Here is a 24,916-nt window from a genome sequence, read left to right as displayed (position 1 = left end):
GCAAATAGTTTGTATACGAAATATATCCTTATCAGATATTTGCATTTAAAGTTCATCAACCAAATCATATAATCATGCTTATGGCAGCAACCTTCGGTTGAGCTACTAGCAACTGCACACTATTGGTCATTTGCATTGGCGTGGACACGAAACAGACATGTGCGTGCAACTCGAGCCCTGGATCCACCGTCTCCAGTTGATGCCGTCGACGAGGAAAAACAGACTCGCTTGTGTTCGAGTAATGCTACACGTACAAACAAGTTACAAGGTTTTACAAAGAGGGTTAATTTGATTGGTCAATAGGTGAGGAGGCGGCCCACCTCCCCTGAAAATTTGAAAATTATGGAAGGAGGGGCAAGTTTGTAATTGGTTAGTAGATGGAAAAAAACCCTAATCAGCGTGTAATTGCGTGTAATTCTTTGTATGTTTAACATTATTGCTTGTGTTCTTCCCAATTTCGACTTGCACAAATTTGAAATCCAACCCACTTTTCCTGCGCTGAAAAGGGCTGGGATCGCCGGACCCTTGACCCGCTTTGACTAGGTCCCTCGCTCAAGACGGTTACGCGAGTGACGTGACGTGACCTGACGCCGTGCTCCGCTTTGCTCTCTCCCCTGCCATCACCGCGGCCGGCTACGCTTTATAGCCAGCCCCCTCCGGATCCATCCCCATCCCCATTCCAGTTCGTTGGTTCAGCCAGCCATGGCTCTCCGTCTTCACCACCTACCCCTCCTCCTCCTCCTCCTCGTGCTATCCACCGCCTCCGCCACCCACTCGCCGGAGAGCGCCACCGCCCGCGCCCACCACCACCACCGCCGCTCGCCGTTCGGCACGGCCACCGCCCACTTCCACCCCGTCCCTGCCGCCGCGCCCTCCATGCACCAAAACCACCTCCACGCCGACAGCCAGTCCCTGCTCTCCGCCGGCGACGTCGACCCCGTCCTCGCCGACGCGCAGGCCCGTCCCGCTCCGCTCGTGCCGCCCCAGGCCGAAGCGGCATCACCGCCTCCCACGCTCGTCCTCCCGCTGCCGGATCTCGCGGAGGCGACGCCGCGGCCGCAGGAGGAGGGCTCCGCGCCGACGACGCCCGCTGCAGCGACGACAACGACGACGACCAGCACGCTTCTCCCGCTCCCTGCCACGGTGGCGACGACCGCGAGCCCGCCTCCGCCTCCCGCCGCGTCCGACGCCGAGCAGGGGCTGCAGCAGCTCTCCAGGGTGCTCACCTCGCTGGGGTACAACGAGATGGCCTCGGAGGCGCCGCTCCTCGCCCGCGCGCCGCCGCTCGCGAGGTGGCCCGGGGCCATCACCGTCTTCGCGGCCCCCGACGCCTTCCTCCAGGCCGCCTGCCCCATGTGCTCGCGCCGCCACCTCCTCGAGCAGCACATCGCCATGGGCTACTACCCCTACTCCAAGCTCGCCGCCGCAGCCACCATGAAGATCCCCTCCGCCTCCGTCGGCTTCTGCATCAAGGTCGCCACCGAGCGGGGCCCCTTCGGCATCCACTACGCCAGGATCTACGCCGACGGCGTCGAGGTGTCCCACCCCGAGCTCTACAACGACGGCCGCTACGTCGTCCACGGCCTCCACGGCTTCCTGCGCCCGCTCACGCACTCCTGCTTCGACGGCCCGCACCACCACCACCTCACGAGCCGCTCCGCCGCAGCCTCCGCGGCGACTGCTTCCTCCGTGGTGCGCATCATGATCCGCGACGCCATGGCGCGACTCCGTGACGGGGGCTACGGCTTCATGGCGCTGGCCATGCGCGTCAAGTTCGCCGAGCTCGAGAAGTTTGCCAACCTGACGCTCTTCGCGATCGACGACCCGGCCATCTTCGTCGGCGGAGGCCACGACTACGTCTCGGCGGTGCGCTTCCACATCGTCCCCAACCACCGCCTCACGCGCGCAGACCTCCACCGCCTCCGCCCCGGCACGGTGCTCCCCACGCTGGCCGGCGAGGGCCAGAGCCTCGTCGTCACCCACTACGCCACCGGCTCAGCCTCCTCCAACGACGACGTCCGCATCAACTACATACCCATCAAGGAGCCCGACGTGGTGGTCAACTCGCGCATTGCCGTCCACGGCGTCTACGTGCCGTTCCCCCGCCTCCACCTCGCCGACCTCGCCGTCGCGTCCGCCACCGACCAGACGAACGGCACCTGCGGCGTGGGGGAGCCCTTCGGCGACTGCGCCTCCTCAGCGATCACCTCTCCGAAGAGGCAAGTAGCTCCCGGCGAATGATGCGATGCGTACGTCTCGTCTCCATCGTTTTGCTCTGTTATTATGTTTCTAGCCATGGAGGATTTACTGCTAGTAGTGCGTAGTGGTGGAGTAGTGGTTCGGATTTGGGCAGTCGTTTAGTTCAATAGAGGTTCAGATGAGAGATGAGTACTTCTGATTGCATTTTGTGGCACCGAATGATTGTTGCATAGCTTATCCAGTACGACTTGAATCAATTTTGGTGCGAATTTGATTCATCTTCTCGTTGCTCTGTTCCGACTGTTTGCTCAACTTCTGTTCTTGCCTGTGCTAATTTTGTTCCTGCATGCATCAGTTACAGTTTATATGGTTCAATTCACTTCGATTTTACTCTGAATCATCCTATGCATGCATACATACAACTACAAGGAATGTTGTTCAGTTGTTAGGATTCTGATTGAAAAGCGTGCGTGTTTGTTGATCAGGCACAGGACCCGATGCCACAAACTTACTGCAATGATCGTTTCGTTCTTCTTCTGTTATGATGTGCAGTACTAGGTTGAGTTTGCAGATGATCTTGTGATGGTTGATCTGCAGGATCTTTGTCTACTTCAGTTTGTTTGTTCTGGTCATGCTAAATTGCTAACCGAATGTCTTTGGCATTCCCCTTTCGGTTATGGCTCGTGAACTTACGGTGTTCGTCTTGTTTCAGATCTGTTAATGTGTGCATGATAGATCGACTGCATGTTCTATTTTTGCACCGTGGATCATGTAGGATGAATGTCATTCAGATACTGGATCAGCCTTACTGAAACTCTTTGATATTCCCGCCTCTTCGGTTTTGACTGACGAACTCAACTCGGTTAAATTCTAGCTTATGACAGAAATGTTGGTAGCTGGGCTAACTTTCAGGATTTTATCAGTAGTTATGATTGATCAACTACAGAACCTGACTTTACCTTGAATTGTGTTTCATCACACGGTTTTCTTGAAGTTACTAGGTAGTTTGTTTCCTAGATTCGTGTCTCATCGAGCAATTTTCCGGAGCTTGTTCTTGGGCTAAGTTACTTTCTGTTGGTTGCTGAGCTAAGTTTTAGCATATCTTGGCACAGGCACGGATGCCACAAACACACTGCCGTGATCATTTTGTTCTTGTCATGTTAAAATGTACTAGTACTAAACTGAGTTTGCATATGATCTTGTGATGGTTTTGATCTGCATGACCTTTGTGTACCTCAGTTTGTTCTGTCATCCATACCATTTGCATATTCTGTGTTTCGCACCATGGATCATGCAGCGCAAATGTCATACATGCTTACTGATTTTTTTTATATTCCCCTTTCCGTTTTGACTCACGAGTCATGAGTGATAATTTTGTTTCTGCTATGTTAAGATGTAAATTGGATGTCATGATTTGATCTGCTGTTTCTTTATATACTTCAGTCTGTTATTGTCACCGCTGTGTACATCATTGATCAACTTCATATGCTTGTTTTGACTCATGAACTTTACCTCACTTAGATTACACTGTATGACAGAAATATCGTGTGCTGCTCGGCTATGTTTCAGTATTTCATCAATGGTACTCCCTCCGTCCCATAATGTAAGACGTTTTTTGACTCTAGTGTAGTGTCAAAAAACATCTTACATTATGGGACGGAGGGAGTAGTAGTTTGTTTCGTAGAGTTGTGTCTGATTAAGTAGTTTTCAAGAGTTGGTTGCTGGGCTAAGTTTCAGCATACTAGGTAGTTTCCTTGAAAATGCAAATGCAACTAGTTTCAGCTTACTTGCTGATCAAACTGTTTTCTAGAGTTGTGCAAATACAACTTGCAGTTTCTGTAATAGTCTGCACCGATAAAGGTCTCATGATGGTTTTTAGCCAGTAATCTCGCTCACTTTCATGTGTTTTTTGAGACAAGGAAAGAAACTGCATATAGGAAAATGTTCAGATTACATGCATGTACTCTAGAGATTTCTGCTTACACTGAATGCATGTGTTTGTGTTGCTTGTGCTAATTTCGTTCCCTCATGCATCAGCTAGTGTTTAAGATGGCCCCGTTTATTTCCAACTTTTATTCTGAATCTTGCCGTGTCGGTGCATGCATGGGAATGTGGTTCAGTTGGTACTTCCTCTGTACCAAAATATAGACGTTTTTGTAGTTTAAGTTGAACTACAGAAACGTCTTATATTTTGGTACAGATAAGTAAGATTCTGTTTGAAGTTTGAACCGCATGTGTGTTTGAAAAGGCACAGGCACGGATGCCCGAAACTTGCTGCAATGATAGTTTTGTTTTTATCCTGTTAAGATCTAGTACTACATTCAGTTTGCAGATAATCCTGTTGTTTGTAGAGAATTTTAAGAATTTTTTTTTTGAATAATCTATGATGATCCTTTCCCAGATGATCAACAGCACAAATGATCTTGTGATGGTTCGACATGCAGGATCTTTGTGCACTTCAGTTTGTTCTCATAATCATTGCCATCTGCATACTTCTGTGTTATGCAGCGCAAATGTCACACAGACACAGAGGATCAAGCTAACTGAAAAAATTTGATATTCCCCTGTTGGTTTTGACTCCTGAACTTATGGTTATCTTCTTGATTGTGTCTTCTCTTAAGATGTAGACTGGATGATAATGTGATGATTTGATCTCGATGTGAGAGATTTGGGCAGCCGTTTAGTTCATAGAGGTTGAGATGAGAGATTGGGCAGTCGACGTGATGAGTACCGTGTTGTTCTACGTCTGATCACATTCTGTGGCACCGAATGGTTGTTGCCTAGCTTATCCAGTACGACTTGAATGAGTTTTGGTGCAAATTTGGTTCATCTTCTTGTTGCTTGTGCTAATTTTGTTCCTGTACACGTCAGTTACTGTCTACTAGATTGCTCAATTCACTTCCAAGTTTCATCCTATGCATGCATGCATACATACAAGGAAATTTGTTCAGTTGGTAGGATTCTGTTTGAAATGCGTGTGTGTAATCATCAATCAGGCACATGCACAGGCACGGATGCCCCAAACTCACTCACTGGAATGATCGTTTCGTTCTTGTTTCTTGCAGATGATCATGTGATGGTTTGTGTACTTCACTTTGTTTGCTCCGCTCATCCTTACCATGTGCATATTCTGTGTTTTGTACCATGGATTATACCGCGCGAAAGCTATATAGGATCATACAAAATTGCTAACCGAAAATCCTTGGTATCCCCCTTTCAGTTTGGACTCGTAAACTTACGGTGATCATTTTGTTTCTGGTCCGTCTCTAAGGTGTAGTAGTAAACTGGATGATCCTATCCCTATGATGGGTTTGATCTGCAGGTCAGTTGGTTCTGCTCATCATTGTGTAGTGTGTGTGGAAAGTTTAGGGAAAACGTCGTACCCTACCGAGGGCGACGGGTTCGTGTTTATATAGCCAGCGCTTATATCTGGTACATGCGTACAGGTTGTTCAGATTACAAACTTGGGATACAGGGGATAGAGAAGAATATATTCGGTTACAAGAGATAGAACTAACTTAAACAACCAATGTATATCTACAAGTCCAACCTGGCTAAACCTGTCGCATGTAGTATGTTTAACACTCCCCCTTAATCACAACTTACATAAGTTGAGATTACGCTTGAATTGTTCAAAGCTTTTTGTAGGCAACGCCTTTGTAAATCCATCAGCAACTTGATCTCTAGAATGGATAAACCGAATGTCCAGTTGCTTGCTAGCAACTCTTTCTCTGACAAAATGAAAGTCTATTTCAATGTGCTTCGTTCTAGCATGAAAAACTGGGTTAGCTGATAAGTATGTAGCACCAAGGTTGTCACACCATAAGCATGGAGCTGGAATCCGTTTAATGCCAAGTTCCCTTAGCAAAGACTGAACCCAGATAATTTCTGCTGTAGCATTTGCAAGAGCTTTGTATTTTGCCTCTGTACTTGACCTTGATACGGTGGCTTGTTTCTTTGCACACCATGATATGAGATTAGGCCCAAAGAACACCGCAAAACCACCTGTTGATCGTCTGTCATCTACACAGCCTGCCCAGTCAGAGTCTGAGAAAGTACTGATAAGCACAGATGATGATTTGCTGAAAGTAAGACTAGTACCCAAAGTATGTTTAACATATCTGACAATGCGCTTAGCTGCAGTCCAATGAACAGTAGTGGGTGCATGAAGAAATTGACATACTTTGTTAACAGCAAAGGATATATCTGGCCTTGTAAGGGTCAAGTACTGAAGTGCACCTACCAAACTTCTGTAGTTGGCACTGTCCTCTTGATTCAAGAGGTTTCCTTCTGTCAGAGACAATTTTTCCTTCTCGGTGATCTTCATTTGTCTCAGGAAAAGTATGCAACAGATCTGGTAAAAAGGGCTGGTTTGCAAGGATGTAAACCCTCATCAACTCCCTTATCAAGCTCTGAAAAATTGTCTCTGACAGAAGGAAACCTCTTGAATCAAGAGGACGGTGCCAACTACAGAGCTTCTGCGTTCCTCAGGGCACCCTGACCGGCCAGATCACCGAGAAGCTCACGCGCACAAACTACGTGATCTGGGTACGCCAGAGCACGTAGTTCGTGCGCGTGAGCTTCTTGGTGATCTGGCCGGTCAGGGGACCCTGAGGAACGCTCGAGGAGGAGGACATGGTGGCTTGGTTGTGGAGATCGAGAACTAGATGTAATGGAAGAGAATGGCTCTGTATACCATGTGGAAAGTTTAGGGAAAACGTCGTACCCTACCGAGGGCGACGGGTTCGTGTTTATATAGCCAGCGCTTATCTCTGGTACATGCGTACAGGGAGCCCTGCTCCGGTGCTCCCCCCTAACCTAATTTCGGAGGGGTATTTTTGTCCCCGCGAATTTGTTTTTTTCTTGGCCTGCCGCAGCCCAGATCCAAGCCCTGTCTAGCCCTGTATAACCCAGACCGTATATGTACAGTACCCTGGTCCAAAAAAAACATAGATACGACCCCACGTCCACGTAAGACCTGCCGATTCCAATCATTCACGCGAGCAGCTCCATTAATCTCGCGAGCATTGACGCAGCTCCATAAGTAGTAGATCTCCACCGGCGGCTATCTCGTCGCCGGCGATCTCGTCGGACAGCGGGCGCGACAACGTCGTGAATATCCAACGATCGCGCACAGGTACCGCATCCCGCGTCCCCCCTCTAGTCTCGCTCGCGGCAACATCGAACGAACTGCCGTCGCGCCAGTGGCAGTGGTTAACCAAAGATGGTTATGTTTCCTAACCATGGACAAAGAGTTGTTATTTGATTAACGGGACCACATCATTAGGTGAATGATCTGATTGACCATGACCCATTCCATTAGCTTAGCACCCGATCGTTTAGTATGTTGCTATTGATTTCTTCATGACTTATACATGTTCCTATGACTATGAGATTATGCAACTCCCGTTTGCCGGAGGAACACTTTGTGTGCTACCAAACGTCACAACGTAAATGGGTGATTATAAAGGTGCTCTACAGGTGTCTCCAAAGGTACATGTTGGGTTGGCGTATTTCGAGATTAGGATTTGTCACTCCGATTGTCGGAGAGGTATCTCTGGGCCCTCTCGGTAATGCACATCACATAAGCCTTGCAAGCATTGCAACTAATAAGTTAGTTACGAGATGATGTATTACAGAACAAGTAAAGAGACTTGCCGGTAACGAGATTGAACTAGGTATTGAGATACCGACGATCGAATCTCGGGCAAGTAACATACCGATGACAAAGGGAACAACGTATGTTGTTATGCGGTCTGACCGATAAAGATCTTCGTAGAATATGTAGGAGCCAATATGGGCATCCAGGTCCCGCTATTGGTTATTGACCGGAGACGTGTCTCGGTCATGTCTACATTGTTCTCGAACCGTAGGGTCCGCACGCTTAAGGTTTCGATGACAGTTATATTATGAGTTTATGAGTTTTGATGTACCGAAGGAGTTCGGAGTCCCGGATGAGATCGGGGACATGACGAGGAGTCTCGAAATGGTCGAGACATAAGATCGATATATTGGACGACTATATTCGGACATCGGAAAGGTTCCGAGTGATTCGTATTTTTCGGAGTACCGGAGAGTTACGGGAATTCGCCGGGAGAAGTATTGGGCCTTATTGGGCCATACGGGAAAGAGAGAGGGGCTGCCTAGGGCAGGCCGCGCGCCCCCCAAGGCCTAGTCCGAATTGGACTAGGGGGAGGGGCTGCGCCCCTTCCTTGTTTCCTACTCCTACTACATGGAAGGACTCCTAGTTGGACTAGGAAAGGGGGAATCCTACTCCCGGTGGGAGTAGGACTCCCCTAGGGCGCGCCATAGAGAGGGCCGGCCCTCCACTCCTTTATATACGGGGGCAGGGGGCACCCCATAGACAGACACAAGTTGATCCACGTGATCGATCTTCTTAGCCGTGTGCGGTGCCCCCTCCACCATAGTCCTCGATAATATTGTAGCGGTGCTTAGGCGAAGCCCTGCGACAGTAGTACATCAAGATCGTCACCACGCCGTCGTGCTGACGAAACTCTTCCCCGACACTTTGCTGGATCGGAGTCCGGGGATCGTCATCGAGCTGAACGTGTGCTAGAACTTGGAGGTGCCGTAGTTTCGGTGCTTGATCGGTCGGGCCGTGGAGACGTACGACTACATCAACCAAACGCTTCCGTTGTCGATCTACAAGGGTACGTAGATCACACTCTCCCCTCTCGTTGCTATGCATCACCATGATCTTGCGTGTGCGTAGGAAAATTTTGAAATTACTACGTTCCCCAACAGTGGCATCCGAGCCTAGGTTTTATGTGTTGATGTTATATGCACGAGTAGAACACAAGTGAGTTGTGGGCGATATAAGTCATACTGCTTACCAGCATGTCATGCTTTGGTTCGGCGGTATTGTTGGACGAAGCGGCCCGGACCGACATTACGCGTACGCTTACGCGAGACCGGTTCTCCCGACGTGCTTTGCACATAGGTGGCTTGCGGGTGACAGTTTCTCCAATTTTAGTTGAACCGAGTGTGGCTACGCCCGGTCCTTGCGAAGGTTAAAACAGCACCAACTTGACAAACTATCGTTGTGGTTTTGATGCGTAGGTAAGATTGGTTCTTGCTTAAGCCCATAGCAGCCACGTAAAACTTGCAACAACAAAGTAGAGGACGTCTAACTTGTTTTTGCAGGGCATGTTGTGATGTGATATGGTCAAGACATGATGCTAAATTTTATTGTATGAGATGATCATGTTTTGTAACCGAGTTATCGGCAACTGGCAGGAGCCATATGGTTGTCGCTTTATTGTATGCAATGCAATCGCGCTGTAATGCTTTACTTTATCACTAAGCGGTAGCGATAGTCGTGGAAGCATAAGATTGGCGAGACGACAACGATGCTACGATGGAGATCAAGGTGTCGCGCCGGTGACGATGGTGATCACAACGGTGCTTCGGAGATGGAGATCACAAGCACAAGATGATGATGGCCATATCATATCACTTATATTGATTGCATGTGATGTTTATCTTTTATGCATCTTATCTTGTTTTGATTGACGGTAGCATTATAAGATGATCTCTCACTAATTATTAAGAAGTGTTCTCCCTGAGTATGCACCGTTGCGAAAGTTCTTCGTGCTGAGACACCACGTGATGATCGGGTGTGATAGGCTCTACGTTCAAATACAACGGGTGCAAAACAGTTGCACACACGGAATACTCAGGTTATACTTGACGAGCCAAGAATATACAGATATGGCCTCGGAACACGGAGACCGAAAGGTCGAGCGTGAATCATATAGTAGATATGATCAACACAGTGATGTTCACCAATGAAACTACTCCATCTCACGTGATGATCGGACATGGTTTAGTTGATTTGGATCACGTAACCACTTAGAGGATTAGAGGGATGTCTATCTAAGTGGGAGTTCTTTAAGTAATATGATTAATTGAACCTAAATTTATCATGAACTTAGTACCTGATAGTATCTTGTAACCGAGTTATCGGCAACTGGCAGGAGCCATATGGTTGTCGCTTTATTATATGCAATGCAATCGCGCTGTAATGCTTTACTTTATCACTAAGCGGTAGCGATAGTCGTGGAAGCATAAGATTGGCGAGACGACAACGATGCTACGATGGAGATCAAGGTGTCGCGTCGGTGACGATGGTGATCACGACGGTGCTTCGAAGATGGAGATCACAAGCACAAGATGATGATGGCCATATCATATCACTTATAATGATTGCATGTGATGTTTATCTTTTATGCATCTTATCTTGCTTTGATTGACGGTAGCATTATAAGATGATCTCTCACTAATTATCAAGAAGTGTTCTCCCTGAGTATGCACCGTTGCGAAAGTTCTTCGTGCTGAGACACCACGTGATGATCGGGTGTGATAGGCTCTACGTTCAAATACAACGGGTGCAAAACAGTTGCACACGCAGAATACTCAGGTTATACTTGACGAGCCAAGCATATACAGATATGGCCTCGGAACACGGAGACCGAAAGGTCGAGCGTGAATCATATAGTAGATATGATCAACATAGTGATGTTCACCAATGAAACTACTCCATCTCACGTGATGATCGGACATGGTTTAGTTGATTTGGATCGCGTGATCACTTAGAGGATTAGAGGGATGTCTATCTAAGTGGGAGTTCTTAAGTAATATGATTAAATTGAACTTAAATTTATCATGAACTTAGTCCTGGTAGTATTTTGCAAATTATGTTATAGATCAATAGCTTGCGTTGTTGCTTCCCTGTGTTTATTTTGATATGTTCCTAGAGAAAATTGTGTTGAAAGATGTTAGTAGCAATGATGCGGATTGGATCCGTGATCTGAGGTTTATCCTCATTGCTGCACAGAAGAATTATGTCCTTGATGCACCGCTAGGTGACGGACCTATTGCAGGAGCAGATGCAGACGTTATGAATGTTTGGCTAGCTCAATATGATGACTACTTGATAGTTTTAGTGCACCATGCTTAACAGCTTAGAATCGGGACTTCAAAGACGTTTTGAACGTCATGGACCATATGAGATGTTCCAGGAGTTGAAGTTAATATTTCAAGCAAATACCCGAGTTGAGAGATATAAAATCTCCAACAAGTTCTATAGCTAAAAGATGGAGGAGAATCGCTCAACTAGTGAGCATGTGCCCAGATTGTCTGAGTACTACAATCGCTTGAATCAAGTGGGAGTTAATCTTCCAGATAAGATAGTGATTGACAGAATTCTCTAGTCACCATCACCAAGTTAGTAGAACTTCGTGATGAACTATGATATGCAAGGGATAACGGAAGCGATTCCCAAGCTCTTCGTAATGCGGAAATTGATGAAGGTAGAAATCGAGAAAAACATCAAGTGTTGATGGTAGACAAGACCACTAGTTTCAAGAAAAGGGTAGAGGGAAGAAGGGGAACTTCAAAAAGAACAGCAAGCAAGTTGCTGCTCAAGTGAAGAAGCCCAAGTCTAATCCTAAGCCTGAGACTAAGTGCTTCTACTGCAAAGGGACTGATCACTGGAAGCGGAACTACCCCAAGTGATTGGCGGATAAGAAGGATGGCAAAGTGAACATAAGTATATTTGATATACATGTTATTGATGTGTACTTTACTAGTGTTTATAGCAACCCCTCAGTATTTGATACTAGTTCAGTTGCTAAGATTAGTAACTCGAAACGGGAGTTGCAGAATAAACAGAGACTAGTTAAGGGTGAAGTGACGATGTGTGTTGGAAGTGGTTCCAAGATTGACATGATCATCATCGCACACTCCCTATACTTTCGGGATTAGTGTTGAACCTAAATAAGTGTTATTTGGTGTTTGCGTTGAGCATAAATATGATTTGATCATGTTTATTGCAATATGGTTATTCATTTAAGTAAGAGAATAAATTGTTGTTCTGTTTACATGAATAAAACCTTATATGGTTACACACCCAATGAAAATGGTTCGTTGGATCTCGATCTTAGTAATACACATATTCATGATATTGAACTCAAAAGAAGCAAAGTTAATAATGATAGTGCAACTTATTTGTGGCACTGCCGTTTAGGTCATATTGGTGTAAAGCGCATGAAGAAATCCATGCTGATGGGATTTTGGAATCACTTGATTATGAATCAGTTGATGCTTATGAACCATGCCTCATGGGCAAAGATGACTAAGACTCCGTTCTCCGGAACAATGGAGCGAGCGACAGATTTGTTGGAAATCATACATACTGATGTATGTGGTCCGATGAATAGGCTCGTGGCAGGTATCATTATTTTCTAATCTTCACAGATGATTTGAGCAGATATGGGTATATCTACTTGATGAAACATAAGTCTGAAACATTTGAAAAGTTCAAAGAATTTTAGAGTGAAGTGGAAAATCATCGTGACAAGAAAATAAAAGTTTCTACGATATGATCGCAGAGGTAAAATATTTGAGTTACGAGTTTGGCCTTCAATTAAAACAATGTGAAATAGTTTCACTACTCACGCCACCTGGAACACCATAGTGTAATGGTGTGTCCGAACGTCATAACCGTACTTTATTAGATATAGTGCGATCTATGATGTCTCTTACTGATCTACCACTATCGTTTTGGGGTTATGCATTAGAGACAGCTGCATTCACGTTTAATAGGGCACCATCTAAATCCGTTGAGACGACACCGTGTGAACTATGGTTTGGCAAGAAACCTAAGCTGTCGTTTCTTAAAGTTTGGAGTTGCGATGCTTATGTGAAAAAGTTTCATCTCGATAAGCTCAAACTCAAATCGGAGAAATATGTCTTCATAGGATACCCAAAGGAGACAGTTGGGTACACCTTCTATCACAGATCCGAAGGCAAGACATTCGTTGCTAAGAATGGATCCTTTCTAGAGAAGGAGTTTCTCTCGAAAGAAGTGAGTGGGAGGAAAGTAGAGAACTTGATGAGGTAACTGTACCTGCTCCCTTATTGGAAAGTAGTTCATCACAGAAATATGTTCCTGTGACTACTACACCAATTAGTGAGGAAGCTAATGATGATGATCATGTAACTTCAGATCAAGTTACTATCGAATCTCGTAGGTAAACCAGAGTGAGATCCGCACCAGAGTGGTACGGTAATCCTATTCTGGAGGTCATGTTACTTGACCATGACGAACTTGCGAACTATGAGGAAGCGATGATGAGCCCAGATTCGGCGAAATGGTTTGAGGCCATGAAATCTGAGATATGATCCATGTATGAGAACAAAGTATGGACTTTGATGGATTTGCCCGATGATCGGCAAGCCATAAAAAATAAATGGATCTTCAAGAGAAAGACAGATGCTGATAGTAGTGTTACTATCTACAAAGCTAGAATTGTCGCAAAAAGGTTTTCGACAAGTTCAAGGTGTTGACTACGATGAGAGTTTCTCACTCGTGTCTATGCTTAAGTCTGTCCAAATCATATTAGCAATTGCCGCATTTTATGAAATTCGGCAAATGGATAAACAAAAGTGCATTCCTTAATGGATTTATTAAAGAAGAGTTGTATATGATACAACCAGAAGATTTTGTCAATCTTAAAGGTGCTAACAAAATGTGCAAGCTCCAGCGTATGGACTGGTGCAAACATCTCGGAGTTGGAATATACGCTTTGATAAGTTGATCAAAGCATATAGTTTTATATAGACTTGCGGTGAAGGCTGTATTTACAAGAAAGTGAGTGAGAGCACTACAACATTTCTGATAAAGTATATGTGAAAGACATATTGTTGATCGGAGATAATGTAGAATTATTTTGCAAAGCATAAAGGAATGTTTGAAAGGAGTTTTTCAAAGAAAGACCTCGGTGAAGCTGCTTACATATTGAGTATCAAGATCTATAGAGATAGATCAAGACGCTTGATAAGTTTTTTCAATGAGTACATACCTTGACAAAATTTTTGAAGTAGTTCAAAATGGAACAGTCAAAGAAAAAGTTTCTTGCCTGTGTTACAAGGTGTGAAGTTGAGTAAGACTCAAAGCCCGACCACGGCAGAAGATAGAAAGAGAATGAAAGTCATTTCCTATGCCTCAGTCATAGGTTCTATAAAGTATGCCATGCTGTGTACCAGATCTATTGTATACCATACACTGTGTTAAGAGAGGGAGTACAATAGTGATCTAGGAGTAGATCAATGGACAGCGGTCAAAATTATCCTTACTGGAATAAGGATATGTTTCTCGATTACGGAGGTGACAAAAGGTTCGTCGTAAAGGGTTACGTCGATGCAAGTTTTGACACTAATCCAGATGACTCTAAGTCTCAGTCTGGATACATATTGAAAGTGGGAGCAATTAGCTAGAGTAGCTCCATGCAGAGCATTGTTGACATAGAAATTTGCAAAATACATGCGAATCTGAATGTGGCAGACCCGTTGACTAAACTTCTCTCACAAGCAAAACAGGATCACTTTTTGGGTCTTAATCACATAGCGATGTGAACTAGATTATTGAATCTAGTAAACCTTTTGGGTGTTAGTCACATGGAGATGTGAACCAATCACATAAAGATGTGAACTATTGATGTTAAATCACATGACAATGTGATCTAGATTATTGACTCTAGTGCAAGTGGGAGACTGAAGGAAATATGCCCTAGAGGCAATAATAAAGTTATTATTTATTTCCTTATATCATGATAAATGTTTATTATTCATGCTAGAATTGTATTAACCGGAAACATAATACATGTGTGAATACATAGACAAACAGAGTGTCACTAGTATGCCTCTACTTGACTAGCTCATTAATCAAAGATGGTTATGTTTCCTAACCATGGACAAAGAGTTGTTATTTGATTAACGGGACCACATCATTAGGTGAATGATCTGATTGACATGAACCATTCCATTAGCTTAGCACCCGATCGTTTAGTATGTTGCTATTCCTTTCTTCATGACTTATACATGTTCCTATGACTATGAGATTATGCAACTCCCGTTTACCGGAGGAACACTTTGTGTGCTACCAAACGTCACAACGTAACTGGGTGATTATAAAGGTGCTCTACAGGTGTCTCCAAAGGTACATGTTGGGTTGGCGTATTTCGAGATTAGGATTTGTCACTCCGATTGTCGGAGAGGTATCTCTGGGCCCTCTCGGTAATGCACATCACCATAAGCCTTGCAAGCATTGCAACTAATGAGTTAGTACCATGGACAAAGAGTTGTTATTTGATTAACGGGACCACATCATTAGGTGAATGATCTGATTGACATGACCCATTCCATTAGCTTAGCACCCGATCGTTTAGTATGTTGCTATTCCTTTCTTCATGACTTATACATGTTCCTATGACTATGAGATTATGCAACTCCCGTTTACCGGAGGAACACTTTGTGTGCTACCAAACGTCACAACGTAACTGGGTGATTATAAAGGTGCTCTACAGGTGTCTCCAAAGGTACATGTTGGGTTGGCGTATTTCGAGATTAGGATTTGTCACTCCGATTGTCGGAGAGGTATCTCTGGGCCCTCTCGGTAATGCACATCACATAAGCCTTGCAAGCATTGCAACTAATGAGTTAGTTGTGAGATGATGTATTACGGAACGAGTAAAGGGACTTGCCGGTAACGAGATTGAACTAGGTATTGAGATACCGACGATCGAATCTCGGGCAAGTAACATACCGATGACAAAGGGAACAACGTATGTTGTTATGCGGTCTGACCGATAAAGATCTTCGTAGAATATGTAGGAGCCAATATGAGCATCCAGGTCCCGCTATTGGTTATTGACCGGAGACGTGACTCATTGTTCTCGAACCCGTAGGGTCCGCACGCTTAAGGTTTCGATGACAGTTATATTATGAGTTTATGAGTTTTGATGTACCGAAGGAGTTCGGAGTCCCGGATGAGATCGGGGACATGACGAGGAGTCTCGAAATGGTCGAGACGTAAAAATCGATATATTGGACGACTATATTCGGACATCAGAAAGGTTCCGAGTGATTCGAGTATTTTTCGGAGTACCGGAGAGTTACGGGAATTCGCCGGGAGAAGTATTGGGCCTTATTGGGCCATACGGGAAAGAGAGAGGGGCTGCCTAGGGCAGGCCGCGCGCCCCCCAAGGCCTAGTCTGAATTGGACTAGGGGGAGGGGCTGCGCCCCTTCCTTGTTTCCTACTCCTACTACATGGAAGGACTCCTAGTTGGACTAGGAAAGGGGAATCCTACTCCCGGTGGGAGTAGGACTCCCCTAGGCGCGCCATAGAGAGGGCCGGCCCTCCACTCCTTTATATACGGGGGCAGGGGGCACCCCATAGACACACAAGTTGATCCACGTGATCATATTCTTAGCCGTGTGCGGCGCCCCCTGCCACCATAGTCCTCGATAATATTGTAGCGGTGCTTAGGCGAAGCCCTGCGACAGTAGTACATCAAGATCGTCACCATGCCGTCGTGCTGACGAAACTCTTCTCCGACACTTTGCTGGATCGGAGTCCGGGGATCGTCATCGAGCTGAACGTGTACTAGAACTCGGAGGTGCCGTAGTTTCGGTGCTTGATCGGTCGGGCCGTGGAGACGTACGACTACATCAACCAAACACTTCCGTTGTCGATCTACAAGGGTACGTAGATCACACTCTCCCCTCTCGTTGCTATGCATCACCATGATCTTGCGTGTGCGTAGGAAAATTTTGAAATTACTACGTTCCCCAACAAATTATACATATAATTAAAAAACAACGGGTTTGTAAAAAAAACTAGAAAAGCATGATGCCTGTTAACACGCGATAGAGCCAACGAGCTGACATGACTTTGATGAGTGTAATATTACATTATGGCTCGATATATTTACTTATCTACCATGACTACTTTTCATAATAATGTGATGAGGGGGAATTACTAGGAGATTATGCAAGATGATGACATGCAGATAGCTAAGGCAGAATGCTAAGCTTGGTAGAGTTTAAAAAAAAGGTAAGATTGTGAAAATTTTAATATGAAACTTACGAGAGCAGTTGAAGAGAAAAATAGACTATTATAAAAAAATTGGAGAAGGAGAAAAATATTAATCAAGAACACTTGATAAGTGAAGCCGTGAAAAATACAATTATAAAAAATTGGAGAAGGAGAAAAATATTAAGCAAGAACAATGGATAAGTGAAGCCAAAACTTTATTGGTACGACCAAATTGTCTTCTCCGAGCGAATTTTATGACCGAATTGTCTTGTACGAGCGAATTTTCTGACAGACACAATACACATGCATGTGCCCTGTTTATTACATAAAAATGATAGAACCCCTAAGATAATCATGCCGTCGAAACCTTCGACCGGACTAAATCCAAACCACTAAAACTTCAATCTTGCATGCCGCATGAATTCTTCAGTCGCGTTTTTCTTGCGATTTCGCGAATTTTGTTCTTCACACACTCCATCGAGTTTGAAGGTGACATAATCAACTCTACGACCAAACGTCCTCTCCTTGCGTTAACGGTGGCCTGCAAAAAATGACATAAAGGTTACATGAACCGAAGTTGCTACACCACCATAGTAGCTAGTCTACAAACGAAAATAACAGCATACCTGTGTAAATTTGCGGGTGATTTTATCCCCGTCCCAATGTTCTAGACATTCTGTGACAAAAAGGCCACAAAAGTTCCTGGTACATATGCAAACATTAGCGGTGGGCAATACAAACATGTGTGTTGTTGTTTGATTGTGCATGGTGTCCTATTAACTCACCCATCCTCTTGCTGGGGTATGTCATACTCCTTGATAGGCCACTTACTTACGTCCGGATATTTCCCTGGTGTAATAAGATTTGCCTGACGCATATCGTGTGCTATAGCCATTCGCTATAAAGAGGATAGTGTTAAAGGTCAATTATAAACAATATGTAAGAGCAATGGTACAAATGTTGGTTACATTACCAGTGCTTTAACAGTCCTCTCAGTCAGGTCCAGAGGATAGAGCGAATCGAGAGCTTGGAATTCTTTCTTGATCATGTGCATGACCACGGTCATCCAGTGGCTATTGTCGATATTCAACGCGATATACGTCTACAATGCAAAAAACCATTACGGATCAAAAGAAATACTTGATGAACTATTATGTAGTGATGAATCACAAACATTACGTACCTTATCACGCACAGTATACTCTTTCGTGACTCTATTAACTGCCCCAGCTTTGGTCAGAGCACTATCCATGTTGCAGCTCGATGGCAATGGATTGTCGTGTGCGATAGCACGATCTACAAGGAATTTGGACCTCCACGCTGGACAGAGGTAACGATCATGACCAACACGCAGCTCCAAATGTCCCATATAAGCATCAATAACCTGCATAGAATATCAGCGCATTACATGTTGAGAGTTGAGACATAGATTTTTGAGCATCTTATAAAGAGGACATGCAAGTAGTACTTACATCGTCCGACAGCCATCTATGAGCTAGTACCGGTAGAATCCTTTCGGAAGTCAGAGTTATGCCACGGCCTTCACTGTAGTAATTTTTTTTTCTTGTTCTTCTCAATGCTAGCAGCTAACTCGACAAATGAAACAGCTGCATCAATTATTTCCGGCATCAACTCATCTGCCACATCCTCCGGCACATTATTGTTTGAAAATAGAGCTGCATGAAATAATATGAACGTCAACAATGGTGATCATATGCATTGGTAGTAAATAAAAAAATTAAGAATGTTAGTTACGAGACCTCTAGTAGCAGTACTAGTACCAGAGGTTCTCTGACCACGGCTGGTACGCCTGTCGGGCTTGTCAAGTGCGTAGGGGGAATCAAATTTCTTGGGAACGGTCCGCTTCCGCTTACCGGACATAACCTCCTCATCCTTATCGATTGTTGCACCCTTTTTTCCATTCGCCTTAGCCATGAACTTGCCGACAGAAGATGGACAAATTTCTATGTCCGATGAAGGTGCTTGAGTAGAAGTACCAACCACCCAAGGGTTTTCCGGTGTACCCTCACATACATCATTACGCTTAATAGGTGAAGCTTCCTTGTGTCCTTTCAGCTTCGATGGGGTTTTCTGTTTCGCAAACTAAATCGTGTGAACATTTCTGGACGAAAAAAATTAAATGAGAAAATTATAGACAGAAAGATAAATACATAGTACCTTAGGTACGGTTTTATGGTCGGGAAGCACTTCAGGCTGCGTCATGTCAATGATCGGCTCTCCATCACTGTCCATGTCTTCCTTGTACACGAATTTCTTCTTTTCATATGGACCATTCTCGAACGAATCCACTTCGTCCGGATCATTCTCCGCGGATGGCACGGCAGCAGCCGGCTTGTACATGACACCTTCTTTGTTCAACTTCTCCAACAACCTCTGCAATAGAAATATAAACTTAGTAATGGTAGGATGGTTTAAAACAGCAAACATACTGCAAAGTATAAAGTTTGGGTGTGATACCTCAGCTACTTGATCAGGGATTTGCCTCATCTCGGTGTGTATGAAGTCCATGCACCGCTTCATTAGAAGCTCCATCAAATCTTCCGACAATGCGGCTGACGTCGACTTCTTTGCGTTTCCAGTTGCAGGCTTGGTTTTTGGCTTCATGGTAGGCGCATTATTTGGGATGTTGGGCTCCTGAGCCCTATACTCCTGGGTGATATTATTTTCGATCTGCATGCGATATTGAAGTACATGTGATGAATAAAAAATAAATAGTATTAAGTTACAAAACATTTAATAAAGACGAAACACAATGACTTACCGTTACGTTATCACGGCCGCGCCCATTATCATAGTCGAACCTATCTCTCCTAGTGGCTGCGCCTTCTGTCCAGTTCCTCATAAGAGGTTGTATGGACAAGTTGGGATTATAGGCGCATTCGCCTTCGACCGGTTGCACCTTCTCCCAGTACAAGTACTACAAAAAAATATAAGGATTTAGATTTAGTAAAATACATCACATAAAATTTGCAATGATATGATAATTGACATTATGCAACAGGTCTGATATATGTACCTGCAAGAGAGCCAAATTGCCTTTCGGCCATTGGTGGAGGTGTTTGCCTTTCTTCACTATGAGAAGGCAATCAAGGAGAACACGCATGGTGAAGGCATTCCAGTTAATCTTTGAAATACGTTTCACATCGTAGACCAAAGCGTAGTACTGCTTTGGCACAATCTTGCTCGACATGGGAGCAATAATTGTTCCTAACAGGACCAGCACTACTTTGCGAAGGAAATCGTCATCGGTGGCTTTACTTTTAATTATGTACTCAATGAGATTATCTATCACTATGTTTTCTGACGTCTTACTAAGAAATTGTGGTGGCACCTGCTCCTTCATGTCCTCGCCTTCTTCAGTCAGAATGTCCGAAGCGGACAGTCCTTGGTTCTCGAGGTTAAAGATGCACTCGACGTCGACCGCACCGAGAGTCACCTCCCCAACCTGCTCTTGTATAATGAATCTGCCCGTGCTGGCCTGAAAATTCTCAATCATATACCTAATCAGCAGGGTACGCATCTTAATAGATGGTATTTGCAGCATGCTGTGCAACGATGTATCAGCCACTCTAGCGCGTTGACCGCTCGATAGATCTGCAACAAGCTTGCACCAGTTCTCAACTGCGCATACTATTTCTCCATTCAGCTCGTCCATCCTGTTGAAAGAAAATATATAACTTCGTGACATTAGCTAACACTAAAGCAAAAATAACAATAGGCATGCAAAAATATAAAACTTTCTGGCAGTAGCTAACACTAATGCAAAAATAACACTAATGGAAATACAATACTATCACCATGTATACTGCAACATGCAGCCAAGTGTGTGCTGACATGAGGCAATAAAAAATAACTATAATTGGTAATTGAATTTACTTGCATCTGATCAAGTTCTTTGAGTATCATTTAAATTATATAATCAATAAATTTAATATGGTAAACTGTTACTTATTCGTCTGGTTGTCTTACTAACAGGGTGACAAATTGTTCACCTGTAAATAAACTAGAGTCTATAGCAATGGTACCTATTTGAGGTTCATCAACATCTAATATTAATAACTCTTTAATGTTCTATGTGCACAACAATATAATTGGATCGTGTGACAAAAATATAATTGGATCTTGTGACAAAAAATGTATTGCATCGTGCTTCTCGAGAAACAACATCTTATTCTACCATGCTATGAAAGAACCAAAGAATGTTTTCATCTACGCCATCTGGTCAGAACGCATCTAGTCCAGTTCATACTAGTTGAAAATATGTGGTAAACCTAAGTCCATCAAAGCAACGAGATGGAGGAAGTAGCTTGCTATGAAAGCGCGAGGGAAGGAGGACAATTTACTTGATCGGTCGACGAAGATGAAAGAAGTCGGCGATGCGTTCTCGACGTAGTTCGTCGAGGTCGGCCTGCACGTGCGGACGACCTTGATCTTCTCGGGGTTTTTGTGGCGTGTGGGATGCGGCGGACGGAGCTGTCGACGCCTCGCCGGCAGGAGTCGATCTAGTCGACGACATGTGCGAGGAGGAGTAGATTATATACGAGGTCGACGCCTAGGTCGTCGTAACTTCCCTGTGGCCAATCTCGCAATCTATATTTCCTCCGTTGAAGCGAGGCTGAACGTGCTCCTCAATCGTAGGGATTAGGAACATATGGATTAGCACGATCCCAGAATTGTGTAACAGAACGGCAACTACTCCCGTGATCGACGTGCATGTGATCGACGTGCATGGAAAGCGCAGCGTTGTGGGCTCCACAATATGGATCCGACACTTATTTGTGGTCTGGGCCGGCCCACCTACCTGCATTGTTTCTTCCCTCAAAATAAATATCATTGGTTCATCCCTAAAAAAACTCTTTGTGACACGTATTAGTTATTGTATACTTGTATATGTTCAACAATATTTATAGTATCTCTATCATTTCTACAATATTATACATGCATCGAGTGTTGGAAATGAACGATACTTGTCATGCATGCATGCCATGGTCATCGTAGGTTACGGATTAAGTTTGGGATCATTTCGTGAGATCGTAGGTTACGCATAAACCACTTTCAGACCTGCCCTCCGGCAGACATGAATGGTCCTGCTTGTACATGGTGCATGTGGTTTGGGATCATTTGGTGGGGCCATCAAGGAAAACCAATTTCAGACCTGACCTCCGGCAGACCTGAATGGTCCTGCTTGTACATGGTGCATGTGGAAGCATGCATGAGATGACCCCAACTTTTGGGAGCTTGTGGGCTTGGCCAATGTGGTCCCCCAGGCAAGGTGTGCGCGAATTCGGACACAAAACGCATGTTGCGTCACGTGGGGGTAGTGTTGTAGGGTTTTGTCACCGGAAAACCCTAGAAAATGCATCGAGTGTCGCAAATGAACGATACTTGTCACGCATGCATGCTATGGTCATCGTAGGGTATGCATGAAGTTTGGGACCATTTGGTGGGACCGTCAAGGAAAACCAATTTCAGACCTGATCTCCGGCAGACCCCGAATGGTCCTGCATGTAGATAGTGCATGTGGGGGCATGCATGAGATGACCCCAACTTTTGGGAGCATGTGAGGATGGCCAATGTGCCCCCTCCCCCCCCAGGCAAGGTGTGCACAAGTTCGGACACAAAACACACGTTGTGTCACGTGGGGGCAGTGTTGTAGGGTTTTGTCAACGGAAAAACCCTAGAAAATGCATCCAGTTTTGGAAATGAACGATACTCGTCATGCATGCTTGCCATGGTCATCCTAGGGTTTGCATACAGTTTGGTCTGAATTGGTGAGACCGAGAAGATAAATCTGCTCCTAGTACATGGTGCATGTGGAGGTATGCATGCGACTGTCCCAACTACATTTGATTTAATAATATTTGAAGTTTCAAACAGAAAATAAAATTTATAATTTGGAATGAAGAATTGAAATAATGAAGAAGTGCAATAGAACTTAACATATTATCAATTACATTTTGGAAATATTTTGAATATAAAGAAAAGAACAAATATTAGAATGAAGAAGTGAAATAAAACAGAACATTTTATCTTACAAATTAAAAATATTTCAAAAATAATAAAGATAAGAAATATTAGAATTAACAATTAAAATAAAACACACCATTTTAGTTTATATTTCGTAAATATTATCAATATACAAAAGAGAACGAACAAATGAAATAAAACACAACAGAATTTGGCATATTTTTTAAATTTTAGTAAACACTGTTAGAAATAATATAGAAAAAAAGAGACTTGATTTTAAATATTACAAATATAAACAAGAAAAGAAACAAAGAAAATTTAAAACGTATCAGCGAGCGGAGTAAGGCTGCCCTGGGCCAGCCCGCCCGAATTGGGCCTAAGGCGGAGCCGCGCAGGGCACATCGCAGCGCACAGCCGTTGGGTGGTGGGAGTTTAGTCCCACCTCGCCAAGCGAGGGAGCGCTGCACCGGTTTATATACCCAGCTGCAACTCCCCTCTCAAGCTCCTATCAATTGCAGGCAGTACATTGCCTAACTCTTGTCCCCTCTGCCCCGTGGGGCCTACTAGCAGCAGAGATAATATGCACCACGGGCCTGCATCCTAGCCCATGCAACGCAGGGTTCCTAGTCGTATGCAGGCCGTGGAGTATGAATTCTCCTGCTCTGGTAGGTGGGCACTTTTTTTTGGCATATTGCCATGTGTATTGATCTTCAAATCACACACTAAATTATACACATGCTCACTTGCATTCAATACACAATTTTTTTGTGCATACATGACAAGTTAATGTTTTGACCTTCAAGTCATCTAATAAATTTTACACATGCTCACTTACATGTAATACACATGGATATTAATTGGATTTCAACAAAAATGAGGCTGTGGTGTATGAATTCTACTACCACATGCATGCAAGATGCATAGAGTGTCGGAAATGAACGGTAGTTGCCAGGCATGCTTGCTATGGTCATCGTAGGGTGTGCATAAAAGTTTGGTATCAATTAGTGAGACCGAGAAGAAGAACCTGCTTGTAGTACATGGTGCAAGTAGAGGCATACATGCGATTGTCCCAACTATATTTGATTTAATAATATTTCAAGTATGAAACAGAAAATAAAATTTATAATTAGGAAAGACAACCATAAAAAGTGAAATATGAGAGAACAATATATCATACATTATTTAAATTTATAACTGTCAGAACAAAGAAAAGAGGAGAATATAGAAAACAGAAGAAAAAATTTGAATGAATAAGTACAATAAAAGACAACATATTATCTTACATTTTGGAAATATTTCAAATATAAAGAAGAGAACAAATATTACAATGAAGAAGTGAAATAAAACAGAACATTTTATCTTACAAACTAAAAATATTTAAAAAATAATAAAGATAAGAAATATTGGAATGAAGAATTAAATTAAAACACAACATTTTAGTTCATATTTCGTAAATATTATCAATATACAAAAGAGTACGAACAAATGAAATAAAACACAACAGAATTTGGCATATGTTTTAAATTTTAGTAAACACTGTTAGAAATAATATAAAAAAGAGACTTGATTTTAAATATTACAAATATAAACAAGAAAAGAAACAAAGAAAATTTAAAACGTATCAGCGAGCGGAGCAAGGCTGCCTGGGCCAGCCCGCCCGAATTGGGCCCAAGGCGGAGCCGCGCAGGGCACATCGCAACGCACAACCGTTGGGTGGTGGGAGTTTAGTCCCACCTCGCCAAGCGAGGAAGCGCCGCACCGGTTTATATACCCGGCTGCGACTCCCCTCTCAAGCTCCTATCAATTGCAGGCAGTACATTGCCTAACTC

The 24,916-nt window shown here is 44.0% G+C and overlaps 1 protein-coding gene across 1 annotated transcript; it reads left to right on the top strand.

Annotated features, from left to right (window-relative positions):
• Nucleotides 1–657: 657 nt before the first annotated feature.
• On the top strand, nucleotides 658–2,497 carry LOC125555594. The gene has a single exon (XM_048718495.1). The coding sequence runs from the start codon at nucleotides 703–705 to the stop codon at nucleotides 2,239–2,241; it is 1,539 nt and encodes a 512-aa protein (XP_048574452.1). The 5' UTR covers nucleotides 658–702; the 3' UTR covers nucleotides 2,242–2,497.
• Nucleotides 2,498–24,916: the final 22,419 nt, after the last annotated feature.

The sequence above is a fragment of the Triticum urartu genome, chromosome 5, assembly GCF_003073215.2.
Source record: "Triticum urartu cultivar G1812 chromosome 5, Tu2.1, whole genome shotgun sequence".
Taxonomy (NCBI): Eukaryota; Viridiplantae; Streptophyta; class Magnoliopsida; order Poales; family Poaceae; genus Triticum; species Triticum urartu.
Note: the sequence above shows the minus strand (reverse complement) of the source record. Positions and strands in the feature narration are given on the sequence as shown.